A 26065-nucleotide genomic window follows, 5' to 3' on the forward strand; every position below is an offset into this window, starting at 1 on the left:
TGAAATAATTTCAACTGGAAGGGTCCAAGAAGAGAGTCTTTTCAATCCTTGCTCCACCCTCTGGAATATTCTTCCCCACTCTGGGAGATGAACAGGCCCCCACCCTCATGGCCTTCTGGAAAGATGTGAAGACATGGCCCTGTGGCCTTGCTTGGGGTTCACATAGGAGCACAAAGCCATGGAGCTGATCAGCACTCTGAAAGCTGTCTCCCATTTTTAATCCACTTTCACACATTTTTAAATTCATCCTTGTCTTTTAAAATTTTATCTATTGTTTTTAATGTTTTAATATTTTATCAGTATAATGCCCAATGTCCCTCTATGAGAGAGATGGGCAGTTTTTAAATTTGATGAATGAATGAATGAATGAATAAATAATAATAGTTTATAAATGGTGCAGCTTTATATAATAAAGCTACTATTTTTTAAAAGGCTATTTCAATCTTTCCCACAGAAATTCTGCCACTGATTTCTTATTCCAATTGTAATTCCTTTAATTTGGGATGAAACTCTGGTTAAGAAATTAAATTTATTTTTGAGCAAAATTAAGTTGTGATTATACCTTAGACCTTTACAACTAAATATTTAAAAACTTCAAGGATTTTGTAGTTATAATCAAGGAAAATTCAAGAATGTGCTTTGAGGAAAACATATTAACTTAAACCTCGGTTTCACACCAAATCTTAGAGATAACTAAGCTGTGTCTATACATAAGTAAAAATTTATACTATTCTGAAATAAGTACTTTATAGCCATTTGCCATTTAGTTTAGGAAATGAGAAACTTCAAAGATTCAGTGCATCCAAACAAATCAGTATTTTCATCAATGTAATTCTCAGCAATAAATGCTAGATTCATCATACTATCTAAGATTAAGCAACACATCTTCACCGATTTATTCTCAACAAATTTGGCAGCAGCAACGAACAAGGTCTGGGCAACTGGCCAAAACATGCTTATCTCTTACAACCTTCTTGAGTCAAAGAAATATGCTCAGGAAAATTATGTAGCAGAGCTGATGTTCTGTTACTATAAATCTTTCTTTTTCTTCTATTTTTCTTTTTCTTTCACTGTCTTTTGAATCCTATTCTCAGCTTTCAAAGGTTTCATGAACTAGTCTCAAATCTACTGAATAGCACTGTAGTGATGAAGATAAAATCTCCTAAAGTTATAAGAGGATACATTTTTAATATTCAACATTTCCGGATGGATAAACTAGGAGAAAAAAATGATCTGAGACTACAAGTCAGTGTTGATAATGCTAACTTAGACTATAGCTAACTTCTGTATAAGGCAGCTACCTATGTTCTCATTTTGATTTCTTTTATTCCCCAATAAATATTCATGTTTATCTATGGTGCTAGGTATATACATATCAGGAATGAAAGAAAATAAGAAGTGAGAAGTTATGATTAAACTTTTCCACATTTATTTCTACTATAAGTCACAGTACCTAGGGGTAGATTTACTAATTTGTCCATAATATTCACTTTAATATTATTTATCATAAAGTTAACTTGATGCACCTTGGATAAAATTCATTTCCAAAAATTAGAAATCAATTTCCAAAAACTGTTCCAAGACCAATGCACCCACCCACAGCAAGGTGTCATGAAGCTGACTACATGAATACTTTATTTCTTTTTCTTACCATCTACCGATGGAACAAATTTCACTCTACACATTGTCATTTGCTGTCTCGTTTAGATTTGGCACTGTCTGCATAAATGTTGTGACCAACTGCATAAGTCTGGAATCCTGTTCACCTGGGACACTATTTGTGTTACCACATGGATTAAAGAGATCCAGATTGTCTCTTCCAGTAGTGTTGTTTCTTCTAATTCTGGATGATTATCTGTAATGTTTGGTTTTTGAGGTGGCCCCAACAGAAAGCATAATTAGAAAGGCATGCATGTACCCACTCTTGTCTGGTCAAAGAGCTTATAATGACCTTAGTCATCTCTGTCCTCAGCTTTCTCAATTGTGTTTCCCAGTCTTAATGATTACAGATTTAAATGGGCTTTAACTACAGAGATAAATAGATATTTTATCCCCACAAGTTATGTGAGTTTTGCCTCTTTCATAGAAATACTAATGGTTATATTCTGTAATATATATTATGTCTATGTATATGGTAGATTGTTCTGCCTTATTTTCCAAGAGTGCATGTCAGGGTCTGGCTTCAGAGTTCTATCCCAATTTGGAGAAACAAAGGGAAGCTTATGCTGTGGATCTATCGTTATCATCATGGATGTGCCTCAGAACTGTCATTCTATATAAAACTCAAGCACACAGATGGAATGGACAACTTAGTAGTTTAGGCTACCTGATACTTTGATTCTTGCCTTAAACATACAAAATCTATGTAGGTTGTAAGTAATTTACTTTAGGATCTAGGCTCTACAAAGGGGCAACTATTGGAAAATGAAACATATTACTAGGAATGTGAGAAGGGAACATAGATTCACACAAAAGATCAGAAGGAGTGATAAGGGAAATTAGCAATAGTCTTAAGAAATTTCAGTCTACATTTACAAACTCTACAAAAAATTTAGAGGTATTACAGTACAAAACTTTTTTGTACTTTTGTATTGTAATGCATCTGTATATTTGATGCATTTATAAACAGACACTGAAATTAAAGAAGTAGCAAAATGTAAAAAATAATAACAGTTTTTTTCCCCCTTTCTGTCACAGTCAACAAACACAGGACTTCTTAAAACATTAGCATTTGCCCTGCAGGTATCAAATCGACAGTATATAAGGGAGATTTAAATAAGACTGCACGTTGGATGAAGTATAAATGAAAATTATACTTTGGTCTGTCTTGAATCAGTGATTGTTTTTTCAGGTTTCCAAAATATTTACTTTCAAATTAGTCTATTTATTACCACAGAAGGAGCCAAATGCATAATGCATTAGTAACACTTAGTCGGTATACCTTTGTAACACCTTCCTGTGGTTTGCAGTAGAATATGTGACATGAAATTTATTTACAAAATATGACTAACAAATAGCTATGTATCCAACAAGGATAATTTGAATTGATCAACATTAATTAAATAAATTTACAGATTAAAAATTAGGAATTTGGTTACATTATATTGTTATGTACGACATTGTTATTTATTAGAAAAGCTCTTTTTATCAGTTTGGTTAAAACAAGATAAAACATTGCAAAGTCTTCTTGATGATAATGAACTTGCTTAAAATTCTTTTATTGAAATCATTGTTCTGCCTTATTAACATCCAGCCCCTTAACACCTGGCTCTTTATGAAGGGCTATACCCACTTAAACATAACTTGGCTACAGGAAAAAAGGTCTTTTATGCTATGGCACCCACACTGTGTAATTAATTTCACCTGAGATTAAATCAGTCCTGACCCTGCTCACCATTTGCAAGTCCCTAAAAACTTAGTTTTGTGGCTGACCCTGGAGCCCCGAGAGTGTAATAGTGCCTGTCTCTTGGTTTTATTGATAGTTATTTAAGAAACTCAACTGCTATGTGTTTTTTTTTATTATATATGAAGTATCTTGACCTACTATGTTTAGTTTTTTGATATATTTTATTGTAAGCTATCAAGAATCATTTATATGAGATAGGCATCTATACAAATTACATAAATTAATAAATAATACAAAAATGACATGTGAACATGCTATACAAAGAATGGTTCCCCCTCTAGAAATCTCAACTAATCTCGTGAATTGTCTCAAAGCCATTCTTCAAAAAAGGAATGGTATTAAAATCATTCTGCAAATGTGAACATTTTTCTACCTGGTCTCAAGTGGCACATTGCTATTCAGCACCCAGCTATCCTGTAACTGAACAGATTCAGGTGTGGTGGCCAAATCGTTTGGTGCAGGAGCTGGTGCATGGATCTGGTTCCGCCGATTTGTTAAGGAATTCCTGTTGAGGGAGTTGGCAGAAGAATGGTGATGAGATAGAGTATGATTGTGAGGTGGTGGAAGAGGTGGTCTCAGAGTTGACTGGCTGTGATGATTTGAAGGCCCTAGAAAGGAAAAAGAGAAATATATCTGAATTATTCAATCTTTAAAAAAATAACTAATCCTAAACTTTTAGGTCAAAACTACATTCTACTTACCACATAAGTAAGTTTAGGATTGCATTTAAAAAGAAATAGATCAATTTCAGCATTTGCAAATATGACCCTTCAGCATTTGCAAATATGACTCAATAACTGTCATATAATTTGTTATGTAATCATTTCCTCCTTCTATTAGTGGCTAATTATTTCCTTAAACACATTCCAAAGTTACAAAATAAGTAAGAAGTTTAGCAACTTGTGAATTAGTTGCATGCCAATCCAGGAATATATAGAAACAAGACAGAATCATACTAGTCAAATGGTATGTTCTAATCCATTCTTGGAAGATCAATATAGTATATAATGATCCTGTGGTGATCCAAATCAAAATGTGTTTATGCAGACTATGAATGCACCTTAAAGTAGCTATTCTAAAAATGCATCCTGAAGATGCATGCATCAAGTCTTAGACAGCCTTTAGAAGCTCATTTATAGGCACACAATCTAGCATTCTGGTTAAAACTGAGGATGTTTGTTAACTTCCTACATGCAAGATTATTTTAGAAATGCAGCGTCTACTCCATGACAAATGAAAGGAAGATACAAATATACTAAATAGAACAAAACATATCATACAGGTACTAGAAGAAAATAAAGAGAAGTTAATAAGCTAACAAAATGTGTTAATAGTCTCTTTTCTACCAACCAAGATGAATAATTAGATAATGTTATTATATTCATATAGGTCTATATTTATTTCACTCTGAAAAATGAATTAAAGGCAATATCAGAAAAAACAAGCATAACAGACAAGTGAAATATTAATTGTACGTTCAATCATTATACTAACTTGTATAGAGAGCAATAATTAGAAAAAAACAACATTAGCAAATCACAATTATAATGATATATGTTTAGTTTGAGAAACTTGAAGATACATTTTGCATTTAATGAATCAATAGTGACAGAAAATGTCAGCTGAGGAAAGTGTTCATAGTTAAATTGATCTGTACTCCTATGAAAACAATAGTAAGATACATCCCCTAGAGTATTTTAAAAATGTGAATGTGTATAATTAAATATGTAATGAACTCTTTAAAACCTGAATGGAAGATCTGTAGATAACCAAATAAAAAAATAAATTTATTTTTAATCACACACCTATTGCAAATTATCTGGACCAAGTTTGCAAGTTGAAAGTTAAAAATTCAGATTTTAATTTTATGAGTCCTTGCTGAATTTCCTCAAAAAATAAAACAAAAAAAATCCAACCCTTCAGTAGAGAGACTTCTGAAAGGACCAAATTCTGTAATTTTGTGAGAGGAACTACAATTTCATACACTTACCAATCCATATGAAGTTTCAGCATCTGAATTGGGAAAATGTTTTTCAATTTGTCAATAACTATCAGAATATTATAGCAATAGCATCCTTGCATCAAAACAAATATATGCATAACGTGGCCATCTTTCCCCTTTTCTCCAATCTTCCTACGTGTTCCTCCTTATAAGGTGAACTGTCTAAGAGTCTAAGGAGAAAATAATCTTGCAAATTGGTGGAGGAAAATTCAGCGTGGAGCTTTACAATGGCTGGTAAGAGAGTTACATTAATTAACTGCACATACATTTACCTGGATCTAAACGATTATGCCCATTGATATCTAGGCAAGATCAAAGCAGGAGTGAGAAGGATTGACTGAGTTCCCTAGATAAAAGTATGCCCTGTGGCAAAACTACATTTATTTCTTTGGCACATTTGAGCAAGAAATGATGTCAGAACAAGAATTCACAGGTTTCATTCACTGAGAACACACACACACACACACACACCATTTAGAGGAGTATAGTATAAGAACAGCTGCTGCTTTCAATCAGCTTTTATTCTCCAATGTGAAGAAGAAGCAATAAAATACAAATCAATCAGCATCATCAGGGAAAGGAGTTTAGAATATGTCCTGATGAAAGAAAGCTACGGTGTTTTAAATCTTTTGGTGGTTTGACCTCTTAATTGATGAAGTGGATTAAGACATAAAGACAAAAAGAACCAGATAAATTCTTATTTAAAGTATGACAGTATCGCTAAGAAATACAAAAAAGTTGTGTTATAGAGAGATAGGTTTTTATAAAGTAATTATAGTGAAAATGTGTTCTGTTCTCTAAAAGGTCCCAAATTTCCTCATTTACATCACAGTGCCATGCAGAACATTCAGTCTTGAAGAATGGTGAAACAAAAACATCTTTTAAAAGGTAAAAAGAGGTGTAGGGTATGTTTAAAATGAATACTACTTTAACAAAGTAGATGCCTTTTGAAATATACTCTTTAAGGAAAAAAGAAATAACCAAAATGTTTCTGAAATCATCCTTTAACTTTCTTTTCTCTAGGCCCAACAAAACTATAATGTACTTTGGAATTCCCTTTTAAGGACAATGAGATAAGCAATTTTTAAACTCATTTTATTTCACTGTGAAACATGGATAAAGCTCGGTAATTGAGTTTTAAACTGTCCTTTAGATAATCAAGTATAATCTCCTGCTCATTGCAAGAATCCACAGTGAAGCACCTCTGATAGATGATTCTTCATTCTGTAATGGAATGAATACATCCAGAAAAAGATCAACCAGCTATAGAAAGAAAATTCCCATATTTTTATTGTTATTGGTGTTGCTTCTTATTATTGTTATGCAAAGTAAGCCTGATATTTAGAGATCCATTTTAGGTGACAAACATTTCTAAGACTTTGGAATTGTGATGCTCTCTGAGCTTGATTGTTTGTTTCCAGATGTTTCATTTCTCAACAACATAACCTCACCAGTGTAAGTGAGGGTGAGGGTTTCCGTAAGATTACAAATGCCATTTTATTAAGGCTTATTATTAAAGTAAAGCTATTTGGAGATTACAGAAAGCAACATAAATTAGCATAAAGTAAAAGTCCTAAAAGTATTATTAAAAACTAAAAAAAATAAAAATAAACAGTTCAACTATTGTGAGAAACAGGGACAGAAGCTATTTTTTGCATGGTCTTTCATACAAAGATTGCCCTTCTTCCTTCAAACAGCTTTTATTTTCTCTATCACTGGGTTTGATCCAGAAATGTGCATTAAGAAGGAATATTTCTGTTCACAGGATGTGTTTATTCTAGTATTATTTGTTTATGCAATTAGCGGATGTCTCACAATTTTTGTTCATCTTATTCTAATAACTCTTTAACTTATCTACTCATTATGGAACAAATTTTACCTGAGTTTCAATTACTTTGGTTTTAAATAATCAGCAGCGCCCATGATATTTAGCCCATTGACTTTAAATTTCTTTTATAGAACTTCCCTTATATTTTAGAAGCTTCTCCACTTATGGTCAAATGTGACTGTTAAACCAGGATGTCAATTTTTTTATAAGGGAGACTGTTTGCAGCTCTGGGTTGACATCAATGCTGAAAAAATAAAAAGAACCACTCCATACCAGCCCTATTAATATTACCTAGTTTTGGGTAATGAAATGTCCAGCAAGAAAACAACCAACCTCAAGAGCACCAGTTTCCTATTTGCATGTATGCTAAATCTAACGTCATGTTCAGTGTTGTTGATTAAAAATCATGGTTGTCAGCAGCTATTGTAAGGTATTACAAAGTTTTATTTTGCATGTCTCCTTGATTTCTTTCAACATCTCAAGTTTGTTCTCCATATTTTTCTCAGGAAGGCAAGAGCATACCCTAGATTTTACATTGTGACCAGATATTGCTAATCATACATGATGAGTTTTTTTTAGAGGAATCTGGTCTTCCAATATTTTCTACCGTGTTAGATTTTATACTTTCCATGACATTAAGACCAACCTCTTTCCCATGGGGTCTTCCTTGACTTTACTATAAAGTTTATATCCACGAATGCTTGGTTTATTCCATTTCATCAGGTTATCATTCCACTCATATTCATGTTCTCATTTGCAACCAAATGCACTCTTTCCCACATCTTGATCTGGAACATTCTAGCATTGGAATAGGAATGTTTATAAACCTTATCAAATGTTTTCTCAACAAAAACAACAAAAACATTGATATATAATGTATAAGGCAAAACAGTAACTTGGAAAACTACTGAAAATCAGTATATTAAATTAGAGGTGATACTTCTGATTCTTTCCCTTACATATACACCACTCTTTGCAACTTTCTTAAAATATGTATCTTTGAATATAAGTATTGTAGCATTCATCTCCCACAAATTCTACAAATAATTTCCTTAAATGCATGCATATCTATATGATTTCCTGAAATTTTTATATGTAATAGACCAATTAAACATTTAAAATTAGAGAATAGCCGATTACTAATTACTAATTATTCCTAAATAGTAGCAGATTCCATGAATTGAGTTCCTCTATGCCTTAATGGATTTCATTTTGGTGGATTGTACAATATTTCATTTTTTCCTCTCCTTAAAATTCCCTGAAAGATTTACATTTAAGGCAGTTATTTTTTTTTTAAGATTCATAAAATATAACTATAAGGGAATAGACTTTAAAAAAAATAGAGTCATATCTTCCTTTTAACTTCTCTTTGCTCTTCTACAAACCCCGGTGTAGCCAATTTTTGGCTAAAATTCTAGTCTGCTGACATTTTTTAAGATGAAAATATTAGCTGAGCACATCTTGAGAATCTGATTGCTCTCTAGATGGTTCATGAGGGACCCTAAAAATTGTCAGAGTGATGTAAGAATAATTGTGTATCTCTTCCAGCTCATTTGGAAAATGAGCAGTGGCACCAAGTGTCTGGCATCCAGGATGAAAAATTCTAGAACTGGGTGCACTATAGTCTTTTTCCTTCCGCTAGTGTTTAGGGGAAGGAACTTAGGGGACGTAGTGTTTTATGAAGGAACAGACTTTCTATAATAAGTCTACAGTAGGTAATTGTACAATGGCACAAGACAGAAACACTCTTCAGTTGCAACATTAAGGAAATTTATGAATGTCACACTGAATTTCTCCCAAAGATAGCAATTCTGAAGAAAAAAAAGAGATGTATATACGTTAACTCAAATGCAAAGAGGGGCCAGATGGAGGTCAGGGCTATAAAACTCCAAGAGAAAATCTTTCTCTACCAAATCTATTTGCATCAGAAAATATTGACAATGGGGGAGAGCATTTTCATAATGCAAGTAGTAATGATGGGGATGAATGATATGAAGGTGAGAGACAGTGGCCAATTTTGCTCAGTAAAGAGAGATGGTTAAACTCTTCCTTATATTCCTTAATCTCAACTATTAGATAACTATATTCTCTATGCCTTATAAATAATACCGATGTTAATTATGTTTTACATAGTCATCAAGTCCTTTCACTCACTGTTTATTGTAATATTAGAAGTCTTATTTTCCGATCATGATATCTAGATAGCTGAACATTCATGGAGCTTTCTGTACCTTTATATTTTTTAAATGAAAGCCATGAAAGCATAATTAGGTTTAGCTATTGCATATAATGAATATAAACATCCAATACTTAACTTCTGTTAACTGTTCACTCCTTCCCAGCTTCTGTGGCCAGGAAGCAATCTACCTGTGATTTGTGTACAGTTAAACATGTTATTTAGAGGTATCCTTTATCCTGAATTCAGATGACATTATGGGGCCATTCAGATGACAGAAGGGACAAGAGAGGCAAAATATGTATTGTGAAGCAAGCTCTCCTTGCTCTGCCACAATCAAATATGTTAGGGACAGAGCCTGCACTGCAATATTATATATACAATAGGTGTTTGTCTTTTAATGGTAGCTCTTATTTTAATATTCAATTATCAATTTTTATCAGGACTTTTAAAGAACAAGATCTTATTCAGCTGTTTTCTGTTTATGTCAAATTCTTTAATTTTTTTAAGCTTAAAAGATTTCTTTGATTTAGGATTAATGGCACACTTACCCAATGTTTTCAAAGTTCTCATTCTGACCATCTCTAATAGCTTAGAAGTCAGTAATAAGCAATTTCCAAAATTGTAAATTGATTGATGAGAAAGTGACATTTGTGAACTTAGTGTTCTTTAAAAAGCCTTTGTTGCAGTTGTAAGCAAGAAGGCTAATCCTGTTATTTCCAACACTCAAACCCATGGAAAACCATTGCCCAGAGGCCTCATTGTGAGGACCAGCTGTATGGAACATATATGGGTGATCTCCCATCCTCTCCTTATCCAGAGTGATTCCAAGAAATTAATCTACTCACTGATTCATTGGTCTTTGCCACAATAATCAACTCCAGTTTCACTCCCTGGAAGCCTCTGAGATTGTTTCTTTACTAGGGCTGAGCAAAAACATTTTGCTATCTCCAATGAAATCTTATTTCAACATAGCTTTGGAAAGTGTTCCATTATTCCACTAAGCTAATATTTCAGTTTTATCCTCCAGAACCCAGTCATATGAAACATCATTCTACCAAACTAAATTTGTGAGTTCTTCATATTTCCTATGTTCCTATTGTATTTTGAAACAGTATAGTAAAAGACTAGTCTGCAATATTTTACAATTTTCTTCTTGTCCCATACTTCTTATTCAATTTTTAACTCTACAACACTGTTTTTCATCCTCAGCAACATTAAGACTTCAAATCCTAGACATTGCCAAGGGTGAGAAACAGTGCTCTATAAGAAGAAATATGGACATGATTTCAATATACTTGCATTTTCTTTAATTTGGCATCATTCTTTGTTCTCACATTTCTAGGATAAGATTACACTGTGAGGAAATATCTCAATCTCATGAAAATGTTTGTCATTCTCAAAAATATCATAAAACAAGCATTTTGTATTGGCTTGAAACTCAACATTTTAAAAAAAAAACTAAGATTATGGCATCCCATCACTTCCTGGCAAATAGAAGGGGGAAAAATGGAAGCAGTGATAGAATTTATTTTCTTGAGCTCCAAAGTCACTGCAGATGGTTACTGCAGCCATGAAATTAAAAGACACTTACTTCTAGATGGGATATTAAAAAGCAGATACATCACTTTGACAACAAGGGCCTGTATAATAAAAAGTTTTGGTTTTTTTCAGTAGTAATGTATAACTGTGAGAGTTGAACCATAAGGAAGGCTGAGTGCCAAAGAATTGATTCTTTTGAACTGGGATGTTGGCGAAGACTCCAGAGATTCTCTTAGACTGCCAGGAGATCAAATCAGTCAATCCTAAAAAGATATCAACCCTCACTGCTCTTTTTGAAGGACACATAGTGAAGCTGAAGTTCAAATACTTTGGCTGCCTAATGTGAAGAGAAGACATACTGGAAAAGACCCTGATGCTGGTAAAAGTTAAGGAGACAGCAGAGGTTGAGATGATTAGGTAGTACAATTACGCAATAAACATGAACTTGAGCAATCTCCAGGAGACAGTGGAGGACAGGGAGCCTAGCGTGCTATGATCCATGGGATTGCAAAGACAGTCATGACTTAGTGACTGAACAACAACAAAAACCATCTTCTGATATGGAATGTAATGCTACATGCGGCTACATCCCAACAATTTGTAAAATTTGGCTCTCACAGCTGTACATTACAAAGCTATGGAAAAAACAGACCTTGGTCAGCAAAGTAATATCTCTGCTTTTTAATATGCTATCTATGTTTGCAATGCTATTCACATATAATGTTAAACCATCTGCAATCTACATAGCTCACCTATTAGGACTTTGTGTTATGTGTGAAACAAGCACCATGGCTCCTTCAGTTAATATTAAAGTAGCCAAAGTGTTAAAACAAGAGAAGCAGAAAACAAGTGCATTGAATCTGTCTTGCTTAAAACGAAGCACTATATGTTATTTTCAAATTTTTATAATCATTCATTTCTTTGTACTACCTTGAGAAAAAAAATAATGAAAATGGAAAAGACTTTTCTAAAATTAATTAGAAACTGTCTATAAATAAGCTGTAATAATTAGCAAAATATACAACAGTCAACCCATGCCAGATTAACTGGAGAAATAGGCTTGTTCCTTTGTTACATGCCATCTTTTTTTTTAGCCATTATAGTAAATCATCTGGAAGTCATAATTTTGCACAGCCTATTAAAATTTTATTTTCTTTCATATACAGTTTTTTTAATTAAGTGCCACTTTTTTCAATAAATCAGCACTAATTGAAGCATTTTGCCAACTTCTGGAAAAGGAACTAGTTGAACAGTATGAATCAGTTTGGGGGAGTTTTGACAATTTTCAGGATGTACAGAAGATTCATTTGATCTACAGCATCTGCAGTGAAAAGGATTCTAAAATTATTGGTAAGACTAGATGTGATTGTGGTTTAAGAAAAGGAAATGTTCCTATAAATGCACTTATACCATATTATATGAAATATAGTTTCATTATCTTCCAACATTTACCTTCATAGAAAATTTGAATTCTTCTTGTTCCCATTTTTATTTATTTCATTTAGGAATAAAATCATTTCAGGTCTTCACATTCAGATAATTTCAGTACAAGAAAATAAAAAAACTAGTATGAAAAACATAATATAATAATAGATACATGGGCAGAAGAGTACTACTGGACATTTTCACTAGAACAGAAAGTATAAATAGTTCTACCTATGAAATGAACAAGAAAAACACTTCTTACATTCTTGAGCAAATACTACATACAGAGGAATTAAATCCTCATATTAAATCCTCATATTTTATAAATATATCAAAGCATCAAATAAATACAGTATTCCTTGATCCTCCTTTTTTTTTCAACAGCTACTCTGTAGTGTGAGTTGGGCTGAGAGAGAATAACTAGTTCAAGGTCACCCAGTTGGCTTTCATATCTAAAAGCAGGAGTAGAACTGACACTGTCCTGAATTTTACCTCGTGCCTTAAGCACTAGACTGCACTGGTCCTCTCAGTATATCCATACACTTCACTTTTTAAAAACTAAACATGTGTTCTTGTTGATTAAGTATACATTATCTTTGTCAGATCACAAGGATTCTAGAAAAAAACATGAACAGAACTTTGAAGACTGATGTTAGTCTACTTCTACAATATGTACTTATTTATATCATAATATATTATACTTCTAGTAGCATTTTTATGGTTAAAGGTTTAATTTAGGTTAAAGGTTTTATTATACACTGCTCAAAAAAATAAAGGGAACACAAAAATAAGACATCCTAGATCTGAATGAATGAAATATTCTCATTAAATACTTTGTTCATTACATAGTTGAATGTGCTGACAACAAAATCACACAAAAATTATCAATGGAAATCAAATTTAGCAACCCATGGAGGTCTGGATTTGGAGTTACACTCAAAATTAAAGTGGAAAAAAACACTACAGGCTGATCCAACTTTGATGTAATGATCTTAAAACAAGTCAAACTCAGTAGTGTGTGTGGCCTCCACGTGCCTGTATGACCTCCCTACAATGCCTGGGCAAGCTCCTGATGAGGTGGCGGATGGTCTTTTGAGGGATCTTCTCCCACACCTGGACTAAAGCATCCCCCAACTCCTGGACAGTCTGTGGTGCAATGTGGTGTTGGTGAATGGAGCGAGGCATGATGTCCCAGATGTGCTCAATTGGATTCAGGTCTGGGGAACGGGCGGGCCAGTCCATAGCATCAATGCCTTCGTCTTGCAGGAACTGCTGACACACTCCAGCCACATGAGGTCTAGCATTGTCTTGCATTAGGAGGAACCCAGGGCCAACCACACCGGCATATGGTCTCACAAGGGGTCTGAGGATCTCATCTCGTTACCTAATAGCAGTCAGGCTACCTCTGGCGAGCACATGGAGGGCTGTGCGGCCCCTTAAAGAAATGCCACCCCACACCATTACTGACCCACTGCCAAACTGGTCATGCTGGAGGATGTTGCAGGTAGCAGAATGTTCTTCACGGCATCTCCAGACCCTGTCGTGTCTGTCACATGTGCTCAGTGTGAGCCTGCTTTCATCTGTGAAGAGCACAGGGCACCAGTGGCGAATTTGCCAAACTTGGTGTTCTCTAGCAAATGCCAAATGTCCTGCACGGTGTTGGCCTGTAAGCACAACCCCCACCTGTGGACGTTGGGCCCTCATACCACCCTCATGGAGTCTGTTTCTGACCATTTGAGCAGCCACATGCACATTTGTGGCCCGCTGGACGTCATTTTACGGGGCTCTGGCAGGGCTCCTCCTGTCCCTCCTTGCACAAAGGCGGAGGAAGCAGTCCTGATACTGGGTGGTTGCCCTCCTACGGCCTCCTCCACATCTCCTGATGTACTGGCCTGTCTGCTGGTAGCGCCTCCATGCTCTGGACACTACGTTGACACAGCAAACCTTCTTGCCACAGCTCGCATTGATGTGCCATCCTGGATGAGCTGCACTACCTGAGCCACTTGTGTGGGTTGTAGACTCCATCCCATGCAACCACTAGAGTGAAAGCACTGCCAGCATTCAAAAGTGACCAAACCATCAGCCAGAAAGCATAGGAACTGAGAAATGGTCTGTGGTCACCATCTGCAGAACCACTCCTTTATTGGGGAAGTCTTGCTAACTGCCTCTGCTTTCCACCTGTTGTCTATTCCATTTGCACAACAGCATGTGAAATTGTCAATCAGTGTTGCTATCTAAGTGGACAGTTTGATTTCACAGAAGTCTGATTGACTTGGAGTTACATTGCGTTGTTTAAGTGTTCCCTTTATTTTTTTGAGCACTGTAGTTCTGAGAAGACAAGAAAAAAATGAAAATAAAGATGAAGTGCAATTCTTTGGACCAAATGGTGAAAGACAAATCTGATACTCAGTAGTCATTAATACTCGCAATAACTGAAGTTGGTTAGAAAAAGGGTATGGCACTGGAAGATAAAATGTTGGAATAATTCTACTAGAAATCATGCTCTGAAACAGTACTCTTTATGGCTTGATTAAACTTCACTCAAAGTACATGGCTCTTGGGGAGGGAGGCACATGCTTCTTATATTGCATAACAAAGGGTCACATGACTATTTTAATCAGACTGCATTACAGAATAACAATATGAATGATCCTTGGTGCTCTTGGTTATTTTCTTGCAGATGTTTCATTATGCAAACCAGATAACACTATCAGTGCTGGTAGGGAGTGAGGTTTGGTCTCAGTTTATATTCTGGTGGCTTGTGAGTATATGACTGTAACTTTGTCGCTTGTATCCTTACAATTTATATTGACTGTTTCCTAGTATGATTTGATTACTTATTGTACCCTATGGTTATTATTAAGTGTTGTACTTTATAATTCTTGACTTTTGAGTAATGTATCTTTTCTTTTATGTACACTGAGAGCATATGCACCAAGACAAATTCTTTGTGTGTCCAATCACACTTGGCCAATAAATTATTCTATTCTATTCTATTCTATTCTATTCTATTCTATTCTATTCTATTCTATTCTATTCTATTCTATTCTATTCTATTCTATTCTCTTACCCTGTCAGTGTTGGTAGAAGGGGCGGAGGGTGGTTAGGATATTTGTTGTTGGCTAGTTTAGCAGTTCTTTGATTGGGGTGTTGTTCACTTCTTGGTGTTAATCTATGCTTACCTGATTGTTTACTGCTGGTGGTGAGATGGTTTAGTCTTTTTGCTCCCTTTTCAGCTTGTTGATTATCTCTTTCAGTATGTAGATATTGTTTATAATTATATGTCTATTGATGACCAATTGTCAGAGTGCCAATCTTCCAGGAATTCTGTTGTATTTTTGGACTTGGCTTGGCCTAGGATAGTCACAGTCTTCCATAAGAACCAATGGTTAAGACTCCCCATATATTGTAAAATTGAAGAGTAATTGTCATGTCTTCTTGACTACTAGTTGGCCTTCATGGATGTGTTCAGGCCTGTTTGCCTTACATAGTGGCTATTGCAATCTTTATACTGTATGTTGTATTACTGCTGTTTTTTTTTCTTTCTTCAGGGATTGCGGCATCTTTTAGTTTATTTAGAAATGTTTTGGAGAGATTTAATTGGCTTGTCTGCTACACTGATGCAAAGACACTAGTATATAAATGGAGAGAAACCCCACTCCCTACTGGCACTGAGGATGCTACCTAGTTTGGGTAATGAAATGTCTGCAAGAAAAGCTCACAGAGCACCAAAGACCTGTCATTTCATTCTCCTGTATCAATGTCAATATGCAATGTCATATAAAAATTACATACACAATACATACTGAATGATATAAATATCACACTACCCCAGACTTTTCCAAGATCTTTCCTAATTAAAGAGGGTTTTTTTGTTTTTGTTTTAAAAAGCACATACATTACTTGTAAGCATGACTTTAAATTTCTACAGGGCTTATTCTTTTCTTATTTACTTGAGGGTGGAAGCAAATAACTATAACATACATAACTTCTTGTATTGTTGTATAACTAAATATAGGATTTTTATAATTAAAAATAGAATTTTTATAATTATATCATATGCTTGGAATTCAGATGGAGAGCAACTCCTAAACAAGTCTTTATGTGTATCTCTCCATAAATGGTTTTAATTTGCATATTCTTGCCTTATAAACAAATCTTTATCTTAGAAAATTGTTGCCAGACATAACTATAAATCATAATATAATTACATGACAAGCTTAAATGGAATATAGCAGTTCAAAACAAGAGTTGTATATGTTCATGCTCCAATATGAATCATATACTGTAACATCTTCATAAACATTTATGAAGGGTTTATTTAAAAATATGTTAAACAAGGCAATGTATTGAAAAGTATTTTTATTGACATAACTACCCATTCATAACCAAACAATGAACTTAAAAACTCTGTGAAAATTGGTACTTTAGGACAGGGTTGGCCAGATGTTCAATTTGGTGGGTCTAATTTATTTTTTAATTAAATTTTTGCTAGAATCAGGTTCAAAGAAGCAAGGAAACATGTATTAAAAATTTAAGAACAGATTGCTTCTGAATACGTAAACAGCTATATAAATCAAATAAATAAATAGTCAGTTGAGTATATATAGTTCTTTAGTCAGTTATTTATTTATTTTGCAAGTTTATTGTCCACTCAAGTCAAAATAAAGTTGTTGATAAATTAAAGCTTAAAACTATAAACAAAGAAATTTATAAATCAAAATATAAAAAGTAGCAATAAAAAGCCCTCGTTTCAAAACTGATAAAATTTAAGGTGGTATGCCTGTTGAAATAAAATTGTCTTCTAAAAACAATGAACCTTGGCTTCTGGCTTCTTAATACCAAGCCTTCCTAGTTAGTGATTTAACATTGATGAGAAAATCATCAATGCTTCACACTTAGGCAAGAAAAATCAAAAGTACAGGTACAAACTAGAAACCTGACTCAACAGTAGTAACTGTGAGAGGGATCTTGACAGACAACCATCTAAATGTGAGCCAATACTGTGTGACAACAGCCAAAAAAGCCAATGTCCTCCTAGGTTGCATAACAGGGATAGAATCAAGATCACATGAAGTACTAGTACCACTGTACAAAACCTAAGTAAGACCACACTTAGAATACTGCATCCAGTTTTGTTCACCCAATACAAAAAAGATGCTGAGACTTTGGAAAGAATTCAAAGAAGAGCAACAAAATGATTAGGAGCTACCGTGTTTCTCCAACAACACGTCCCCACAATAGGAAGACCCAGCATGTTTTCTAGGCATAAAATGAAATTAAGCCCCTCCCCCCAAATTTAGGCCTAGTTTAAAACATGCAAAATTGGGGGGGAAGGCAGGGGGAACTTGCCATTATGAGTGCCCCATGGGCAGCTATGCCTCACCATCAGTCGCTCCTACAGCCAATCATGGTGGAGCACACTTACCTGGGTCAGCAGGCGGGTGGTGTCAGCGTGGATGTCCGGCAGCATTTCAGCTGCTTCTCAGGCCTCCATAGCTTCCACGTTTCCCACCGGTGCTGCTGCTGTTATTGGACACAGCGCTGGCGAGAGAGGGACAGCTGCAGCTCAGCCTGGCACTTGGAATGCAGGAATGGGCTGCGCACCGGGACTTTTGCAAACTTGAAGAGCCTGAGGCTGGAGCACCAACGGTTACAGCAGCAGAAATGCTCGCTTGGCTCTTCTCATGTGCACCCAGCTGCTCGGGATTAAACCAAAACGCAGCGCGCGGTGCTCCCAGGTAATTTTTTTTTCTGTTGTTACGGGGACGGGGAGAAAGCGGGAGCGACTCAGATGCTGTTGTTGGAGATGGCACTGGTGCATGGGGGGGGGGAGAAATTAATTCACCCCCGAAAAGACGTCCTAGCTGTTTTTTCAGGGCTCAAAAAGAAAATAAGGCCCGGCTTTATTTTGTGAGAAACACGGTAGAAGCTAAAACATAAGCTGTTGAGACTCTAGAAAAAGTACAGAGAAGAGCAACCAGGATGATTAGGAACAGTGGTGGGTTTCAATTTTTTTTACTACCGGTTCTGTGGGTGTGGCTTGGTGGTCATGTGACTGGGTGGGGTGGCCAACTTGGCAAGGTGGTGCGGCACCTTGCTGTGAGTGATGTTGAGTTGGCCACGCCCACTCAGTCACATGACCGATGCTGTAGAGACAGGTGATTTCCTTCGTGCCTTCCTCCCACCTCCTCCGCCCTTGGGCTGACAAACTAAAGATCACGACTGCCTGCTGAGTCTGCCTGCCAAATAGGTTTTGTTTTGGGGTGGTTTTTTTTTTTTTGCCAGAAGCCCCTTGAAGATAAATGTGCTCTCTCTAACTCCGGTTAGGTGCTCCCGGTGTGCACAAGGAGCCTGAAGGGAGGCAGACACCGCGCGGATGCGTTTTAAAAGTCAGAGAACTTTGCCCAAGACTTATTGTATATTCTGGGACTACACCTCTCCCAACGAAGAGTTGATGGCCATCTAACAAAACAACTTCCAGCTCTTAAAGATCGACTTTAAGAGCACCCCATGGAAGAAGCTGAGAATGAGAGCAAAAGTAGAGGTGGTGGGGGTGACAGCGACATGTGATGGGTCCCTCTGCGGTCCCCTCCTGGGTGACAGCCAGGGCTTTGGCACCTCCTCTTTTCCACAGAGGCATGATGTCTGCCTCCCTTCACACTCCTTGTGGAGGGATACACATGCCTGTAACCCCGGCCACCACTAAGATTGCTCTTGGTTCTCAGCTTCTTCCATGGGGGCATTCTTATAGTCGACCTTTAAGTGGTCCCAGGACATTCACCTGCCTGCACAGTGCCCGCCCTTCCGGAGCACTCTTTCTTCCTTCTCCTGGTGGATGCACCTCTTCCAGCTGAGGCCAGCCCAGCCAGCCAGCAGGTGGCCACATATCCTGGACATCTCGCCCCGCTTGTCATGAGATGCCTGGAGACCAAAAAAGAGTCGCCTTCAGCAGCCGCCCCTTTGGCTGGCTGGTCTCCTCTTTCTCTGCCTGTTTGTTCTGTATGACCGAGGAGGAGGAGACCAGCCGGCCAAAGGGGCAGCTGCTGGAGGCGACTCTTTTTTGGTCTCTAGCCACCTTTTTCAGCATAGAAAGCCTTCCTCAACTGGCTGGCTGGTCTCCTCCTCCTCAGTCATACAGAACAAACAGGCAGAGAAAGAGAAGACCAGATGGCCAGTTGGGGGTGGATTCTTTGCGCTGCAAAAGAGGCGGCTACTGATCTCTGGCTTCTCTCTGTTTCTCCAATGGTCCGGCGCCGCCCGGGCCCGGCACATAGAACAGGTCATGCTTTCTTCAGTGTGGTTGCTGGACTGCAGCTGCACCGAACAAAGCATGCAGCAGCTGCAGACATCTCGTGACAAGTGGAGCAAGAAGCCCCAGGACATCTGCCCACCCACCTGCTGGCTGGCCGGGCTGGGCCAGGCTGGAAGAGGCACGTCCGCCTGGAGAAGGAAGAAAATATGTTCCAGGAGGGCAGGCAGGAGGGCAGATGTACTGGGGCTGCTGCACTGCATGTACACTGCATGTGTAGTTGCTGCACACACAGTGTGCATGTGCAGAAGCCCTGGGACATCCACCTAAGCTACACCATGGCCACCATGTGGTAGAAAAAGCTAGGAGAGCAACTGGGACAAGTGGATGACTGAGTGACTGGGCAACCGGGTCGGGGACTTGGCCAGCCAGGGGTTGCCACCGGTTTGGCAACCCACACCAAATTACTGTTACTGGTTCACCTGACCTGGTGCGAACCAGTTGAATACCACCTTTGATTAGAGGACTGGAGACTAAACATATGAAGGACGATCACAGGAACTGGGCATGGCTAGTCTACTCAAGAGAAGGACCAGGTAAGACATGATAGCAGTCTTCCAATATTTGAGGGGTGCTACAGAAACAAAGGGGCCAAGCTATTTTCTAAAGCACCTGTAGGCAGACAAGGAATAATGGATGGAAACTGAACAAGGAGAGATTTAATCTGGAAATAAGGAGAAACTTTCTGACAGTGAGAACAATCAACCAATGGAACACCTTGCCCTTGGAAGTTGTGGGAGTGCCATCACTTGAGACTTTCAAAAAGAGATTGGACTGCCATTTGTCAGAAATGGTGTAGGATCTCCTGCTTGGATGGAGGGGTTGGACTAGATGACTTACAAGGTCCCTTCCAACTCTGATTATCTGTTATCTGTTATATGAAGAACAATTGTAGGAACTGGATATACCTAGTCTAGTGAAAAGAAGGATCAGGGTGACATGATAGCAGTTTTCCAATAATTGAAGGGCTGCTACAAGGAAGAGGAGGTCAACTTATTTACCAAATCACCTGTAGGCAGGACAAGAAACAATGGATGGAAACTAATCAAAGAGCGAAGCAACCAAGAACTAAGGAGAAACTTCCTGACAGTGACAACAATGAACCAGTGGAACAAATTGCCTTTGGAAGTTGTGGATGCCACTGGAGGCTTTTAAGAAAAAACGGGATAGCCATTTAGTAGAAATAGTATATATCTCCAGAAAAAGCAGGGGATTGTATTAGATATCCTCCAATGTCCCTTCCAACTCTGTTATTGGTTCTGTAAATCAACCTGGCATGCATTTACGAGACCTGGCTGGGTCCAGAAGGGTGGATAGCATCAGCCAAGACCTTGGGGAAGGGTTGGACATTTGGCAATTGTCATCTGAGATTCTTTACAGCTTTCATAGGCACTGCACCATAGGTCACCAGTTATGACCTCTTGTTCATTAATTTGGCCTCTAAGGATCATTTGGGATTATTGATGTACCAGCTCGCTGCATAGCAACTTCCCTACCTGAGCAACTTGACTCAATTTCTGACTTAGCAGTAGAGTTTCCTAAATTTATGTTATTGGAGAAAATATTTAAGAAGAGGATTTTAAAAAAATTAATTTTCTTACTAATATTATTTTTGCCAATTGTTAAAATAAAGTAAAGGATACATAGTTGTGACTGAAAGGAAAAAAAAAAAAAAAAAAAAGGGAGAAGGGGGGGGGGGGGGGGGGGGGGGGGGGGGGGGGGGGGGGAGAGGGGGGGGGGGGGGGGGGGGGGGGGGGGGGGGGGGGGGGGGGGGGGGGGGGGAGGGGTTTGGGGGTTGGGGGGGGGGGGGGGGGGGGGGGGGGGGGGGGGTCCTTTTTCCACCCCCCTCTTGTTGGGGGGAGCTTCTTAAATCAAGTTTGGGGGGGTTTGCTTTTGGTTTGTTTCTATGTGTGGTCTTTGTTGTTTTTGGGTTGGGGTGAAGTATTCATTGACAGGTAGACAAAGGAGTTCATGGCCATGTTGAGGCCTGTTGACTTCCAGCCCCTCCAGCAGCCAAATCAGAGGAGGAGGAGGAGGCGTGGGAGTCAGGGTCAACTTCAGGGCAACCTGGGGGCTCCAAGGGGGAAGAAGGAATGGAGCTGGCATGGGGGGGCAGAGCCTGGGCCATCTGTCAGCTCTCAGGGAGAGTCAACAGCCCCCAGGTCTGGAGGTGGTTGATGAAGAAGAGGAGGAACAGCCTGAAGTCCAGTGCTTGAAGTGGGCCTGCACAGAAGGCAGAGAAGAGGAGAGCAGTGGAAATGCTCAGAGCATGGGCTGATCCTGGGGAAGGAAGAGCCACTGTTGCTAGCTAGGCATCACCCTAGCTCTGGGAATAAAAGGTGGGGGATGGAGGTGAATGGATATGGCAGACAACTATTCATCTTCCGGCCGGATGGACTTGTTAGCCTGCAAGAGAAACTTTTTGTCAGGGATGCTGGCATTCCTAATAAAGGAATCTTTTGAGTTCACATCAGAGGGTTTGTTGTGTTTGGAGAGCTGGGTCAGAACAGGCCACCAAAATCATCCAAAGTCCTACACAGGACAGTGATCACACAGTGTATTTGGTATTTCCATAGGAGCAGTGACTGTGTGATCTCAAATTGGGGGAGTTCTTGGTGTCAGATCAATTCCTGATTACCCTGGGATTCTCTAATGCAGGAATGTCAAACTGGCGGCCCGAGGGCTGGATGCATCATGTGCAGGCCACACCATCCCAGCTCCACAAAGGCAAAAAAAATCAGGATACATCACAATATGTCACCTGACGCGATCAAGTTTGATACCTGTGCTCTAATGCATGGGTCCCCAACCCCCACACCATGGACATGCACGGGGCCATGCAGAAACAGGGTCACACAAACAACCAAGCCCTACTTTCAAGATGCATGCAGCACACAAAACCACGCCCCCTTCAGTCCATGGAAAAACCTATCTCCACAGAATCGGTCCCCAAAAGGTTGGAGCACATTGCTTTAATGCCACCATCCACTGCAGGGAGGCTGGATCCAAAAGAAGTTCTTGGTTTCCTGTTCTAAATCACCCCAAAATTTATTAATGGTTCTCAGTCTACCTTCTGGCTATCTGTGCTATATGGAACCTAAGCTATGCTATTTATAAACACAAATACACCAACAGAGGTAACATGGTAGTAGTGTTCCAATATCTCAGGGGCTGCCACATAGAAGAAGGAGTTAACCTATTCTCCAAAACATCTGAAGAATCAGTGGATGGATGGAAACTAATCAAGGAGAGAACCAACCTAGAACTAAAGAGAAATTTCCTGACAGAACAATTAATCAGTGGAATGACTTGCCTCCAGAACAGAGGTGGTATTCAGGAGGTTCTGACCAGTTCTGGAGAACTGGTAGTGGAAATTTTGAGTAGTTTGGAGAACCAGCAAGTTCTACCCGACTGGAGATTTTACAGTATCTTTCCCCTGCCATGCCCATCAAGCCGCGCCCAGAGAACCAGTAGTAGAAAAAATTGAATCCCACCACTGCTCCAGAAGTTGTGAATGCTCCAACACTGGAAATTTTAAAAAAGAGATTGGACACCCATTTGTCTGAAATGGTATACGGTTTCTTGCCTGAGTAGGGGGTTGGACTAGAAGACCTCCAAGGTCTGTTATTCTGTTCATTACATTCATTCACACAGTGATTTTAGGTATTTATTTACATAAATGCAATAAAAGTGCATCAAGTTTCAGTAGAAAAATGAAGAAAATCATTAAGTAGGCAAAACTACAAATATGCAATAAGAAGAAAAAGGCCTAGGAGAATTTCTTAAAGCCCCTATTTTGAAAATGTATTAAAAAAAACACCAATATGACTGGAAAATATTTCCGAGGACAATATTTTAAAATCCGAGGATGATCATGGATTTGACTCATTCTGTAATATTTGCTCTTTATGGTTCAAAACAAGGAGCCACTCACCATGATGGGTTGTCTTCTTTAACCATGGATAAGCATGCATAGACATTTTCCATTTTTAAAAAATCTGCAAAAGCTTTTTAAATCCATACCAGAACTTTCAGCTGAGTTCAGAAACAAATGTTTGAAGCAAGGCAGGGTTGCCAGATTATGTTTAATGCTTCTAATCCATATTAAAGAAACAAAAGAAATCTGTTGTATTCTGTACTATTTTCACAACTGCATTTCCCATATCAATGTTCAAAGTTTACCTCATTCACAATGCATTGACATTCAACCAGAATATTATCAGATAATTGCAATTATCTCCATATAACTAGGATATTGAACTAATCAGGTAAATGATGTTTATACTGTAGAGATTATTTGAATTTCTAATGACAATGCTGAGTCGCAAAGGGAATATTTTCTACCACAAACTTATTCCTTTAAAGGGAAATAATTCCTGCAAAGGTTGGACCCAGGTATCCCAAGAATTTTTGGGGTGGGGGGGAAGAAAGGAAATGGTTGGTGAGTAGCATGCAGTATGGGATATTTTTGGCAATCCCTTCTTTGTCATAAATAAGATGCAACTCTGCAGGATTATCATTCATCATTCTCATCATGGGTTCACCTTGAAGGATTGTCATAATCTTCAGCCCTAAGCCCCTGTCTTCTTCTTGCAATATCCAATATATATTAGCAATAATATATATTAGCACTGTAGATGTACACAATGTTCTGCAGTTCAAATGTCCTAGGTCCAGAGCTACAAGTCCTTGCTCTCCTCTTCTTTGTGTTCAAAAGGACATAACATCGGTGGCAGTTTGTAACAAAAGCTACCTATCATCCTATTTATAAAAATGCCAGTCAAAGGCATGAAATCTATTTTATAAATGTTAAATGTGCATAATGAACTATGGAAGCTACATTAAGAAGAAAGAAAAAGGATACTGTCAGCCCCAAAATCAAGAATGACATCTAGTATTTCTTCCAAGTTGAGTTCTTTATTGTTTCACACCTATAGATACAATCTTGTCAGACCAGAGGCTCTACTATGTACATCTACAATATGCTCTGTGAACTATTAGGGTGGGGCTGTCTTCACCCTCTTTCTCTTACACATGATATGTGGATTGAGTTGCCTCTTATTCCTCTGGAATTCCCTCCTAGGGATCCTCCTTCTCACCACATTCCATCACACATATGCCCAGAGAGAGACATGCATAGATTCACACAGAGAAATAAACAAGTAAATATTGAGTCTCCATTATTTCCTATCACAAAAACTAAAATGTTCTGAATATTCCTAGAATACTCAAAGAAGCATCCTGATGAAAGAGACTGGCTTATTAGATTGGGCCTATTTGTTTTGCATGCAAAACTTTTTCCCCCTTTAAATATTCATACATATACCTCTCTATAGCACGGTGTTGATAGAATCACAGCATGGGAAAGGGGTATTTAGGTTTCAGGTTCAATTTTCTGTTCCAGGCAGGAGTCCCAATTAAAGGCAGGTGGCTATTCAGGTCCTGCTTAAACCCCTACAGGAAAGGGGAGCTTCCCTTCATTATCTTTGAGATTCCAGTCAAACTGCTCTTCTTTATGAAGTTTTTCTAACATTCAGTCAGAATCTGCTTTCCTGGAACCTAATCCATTATTTTGTGCCCTGCACTGGAGGGCAAAAGAGACCTTCTTCTATGTGACACTTTCCTTTCAAGTATATGAAGAGTGCTATCATACTTCACACGGTTACCTCTGCTCAAGGTTAAATATTTCCAATTTCCTCAATTGGTGACCTTTGACTAACTCAGAATAGAGTGGAACAATTACTCCTACTACAAGTCTTCAACCTAAAATCCCATTTGCTCTTTTTGAAGTCAAATCACACTGCTGACTCATATGCAGTTGGTAATCAAGTGCAGGTAGTCCTCGAGTTGCAACAGTTTATTTACTAATCATTCAAAGTTACAATGGCACTGGGGGAAAAAGGTGTTTTAAGATTGTTTTTCACCCTTATGATCGTTGTAGCATCCCCAGGGTCATGTGATCAAAATTCAGAAACTCAGCAATTGTCTCCTATTCATCCGCAGTGTCCTGGGGTCATGTGATCACCTTTTATGACCTTCTTAAGAGCAAAGTCATGGGGAAGCCAGATTCACTTAACAACTATGTTACTAACTTAACAACTGCAGTGATTCACTTAACAACTGTGGCAAGAAAGGTCATAAAATGGGGTAAAATTCACTTAACAAATGTTTCACTTAGCAACATAAATTTTGGGTTCAATTGTGGTCATAGGTCGAGGATTACTTGTACTATCACAAAACTCTTATTAATAATTACTATTGCCAGGATAGGTATTCCTCATGTAACACCTCTGCATTATTCAAATGTTCCTTTGTAAGTGCAAAATTTGCAGCGGTTTCTCTTATAATTCACTCTGTTATTCTCATTCCATTTC

General features: G+C 38.0%; 1 protein-coding gene and 1 long non-coding RNA gene across 6 annotated transcripts in view; one reads left to right on the plus strand and one right to left on the minus strand.

The window, feature by feature from the left end:
- Positions 1-26065, minus strand: part of TENM2 (teneurin transmembrane protein 2) — a 1019238-nt gene that overhangs the window by 302226 nt on the left and 690947 nt on the right. For all 4 annotated transcript variants that reach the window (XM_087955493.1, XM_087955491.1, XM_087955490.1 and 1 more), the window contains one exon: positions 3780-4014. In XM_087955493.1, the coding sequence (XP_087811619.1) occupies positions 3780-4014 (235 nt within the window). The remainder of the gene's footprint in view (positions 1-3779; positions 4015-26065) is intronic.
- LOC148132134 (uncharacterized) overlaps positions 1-26065 on the plus strand; it is a 51560-nt gene that overhangs the window by 11823 nt on the left and 13672 nt on the right. The window contains exons 2-3 of one of the 2 annotated variants that reach the window (XR_015747626.1): positions 5562-5642; positions 6213-6296. This is a non-coding gene — a long non-coding RNA (uncharacterized LOC148132134). The remainder of the gene's footprint in view (positions 1-5561; positions 5643-6212; positions 6297-26065) is intronic. The other variant, XR_015747627.1, reaches the window with a different exon arrangement.

The sequence above is a fragment of the Notechis scutatus genome, chromosome 2 (assembly GCF_049901735.1).
Source record: "Notechis scutatus isolate UNSWTSFEM ecotype Mainland chromosome 2, rNotScu1.2, whole genome shotgun sequence".
NCBI lineage: Eukaryota > Metazoa > Chordata > Lepidosauria > Squamata > Elapidae > Notechis > Notechis scutatus.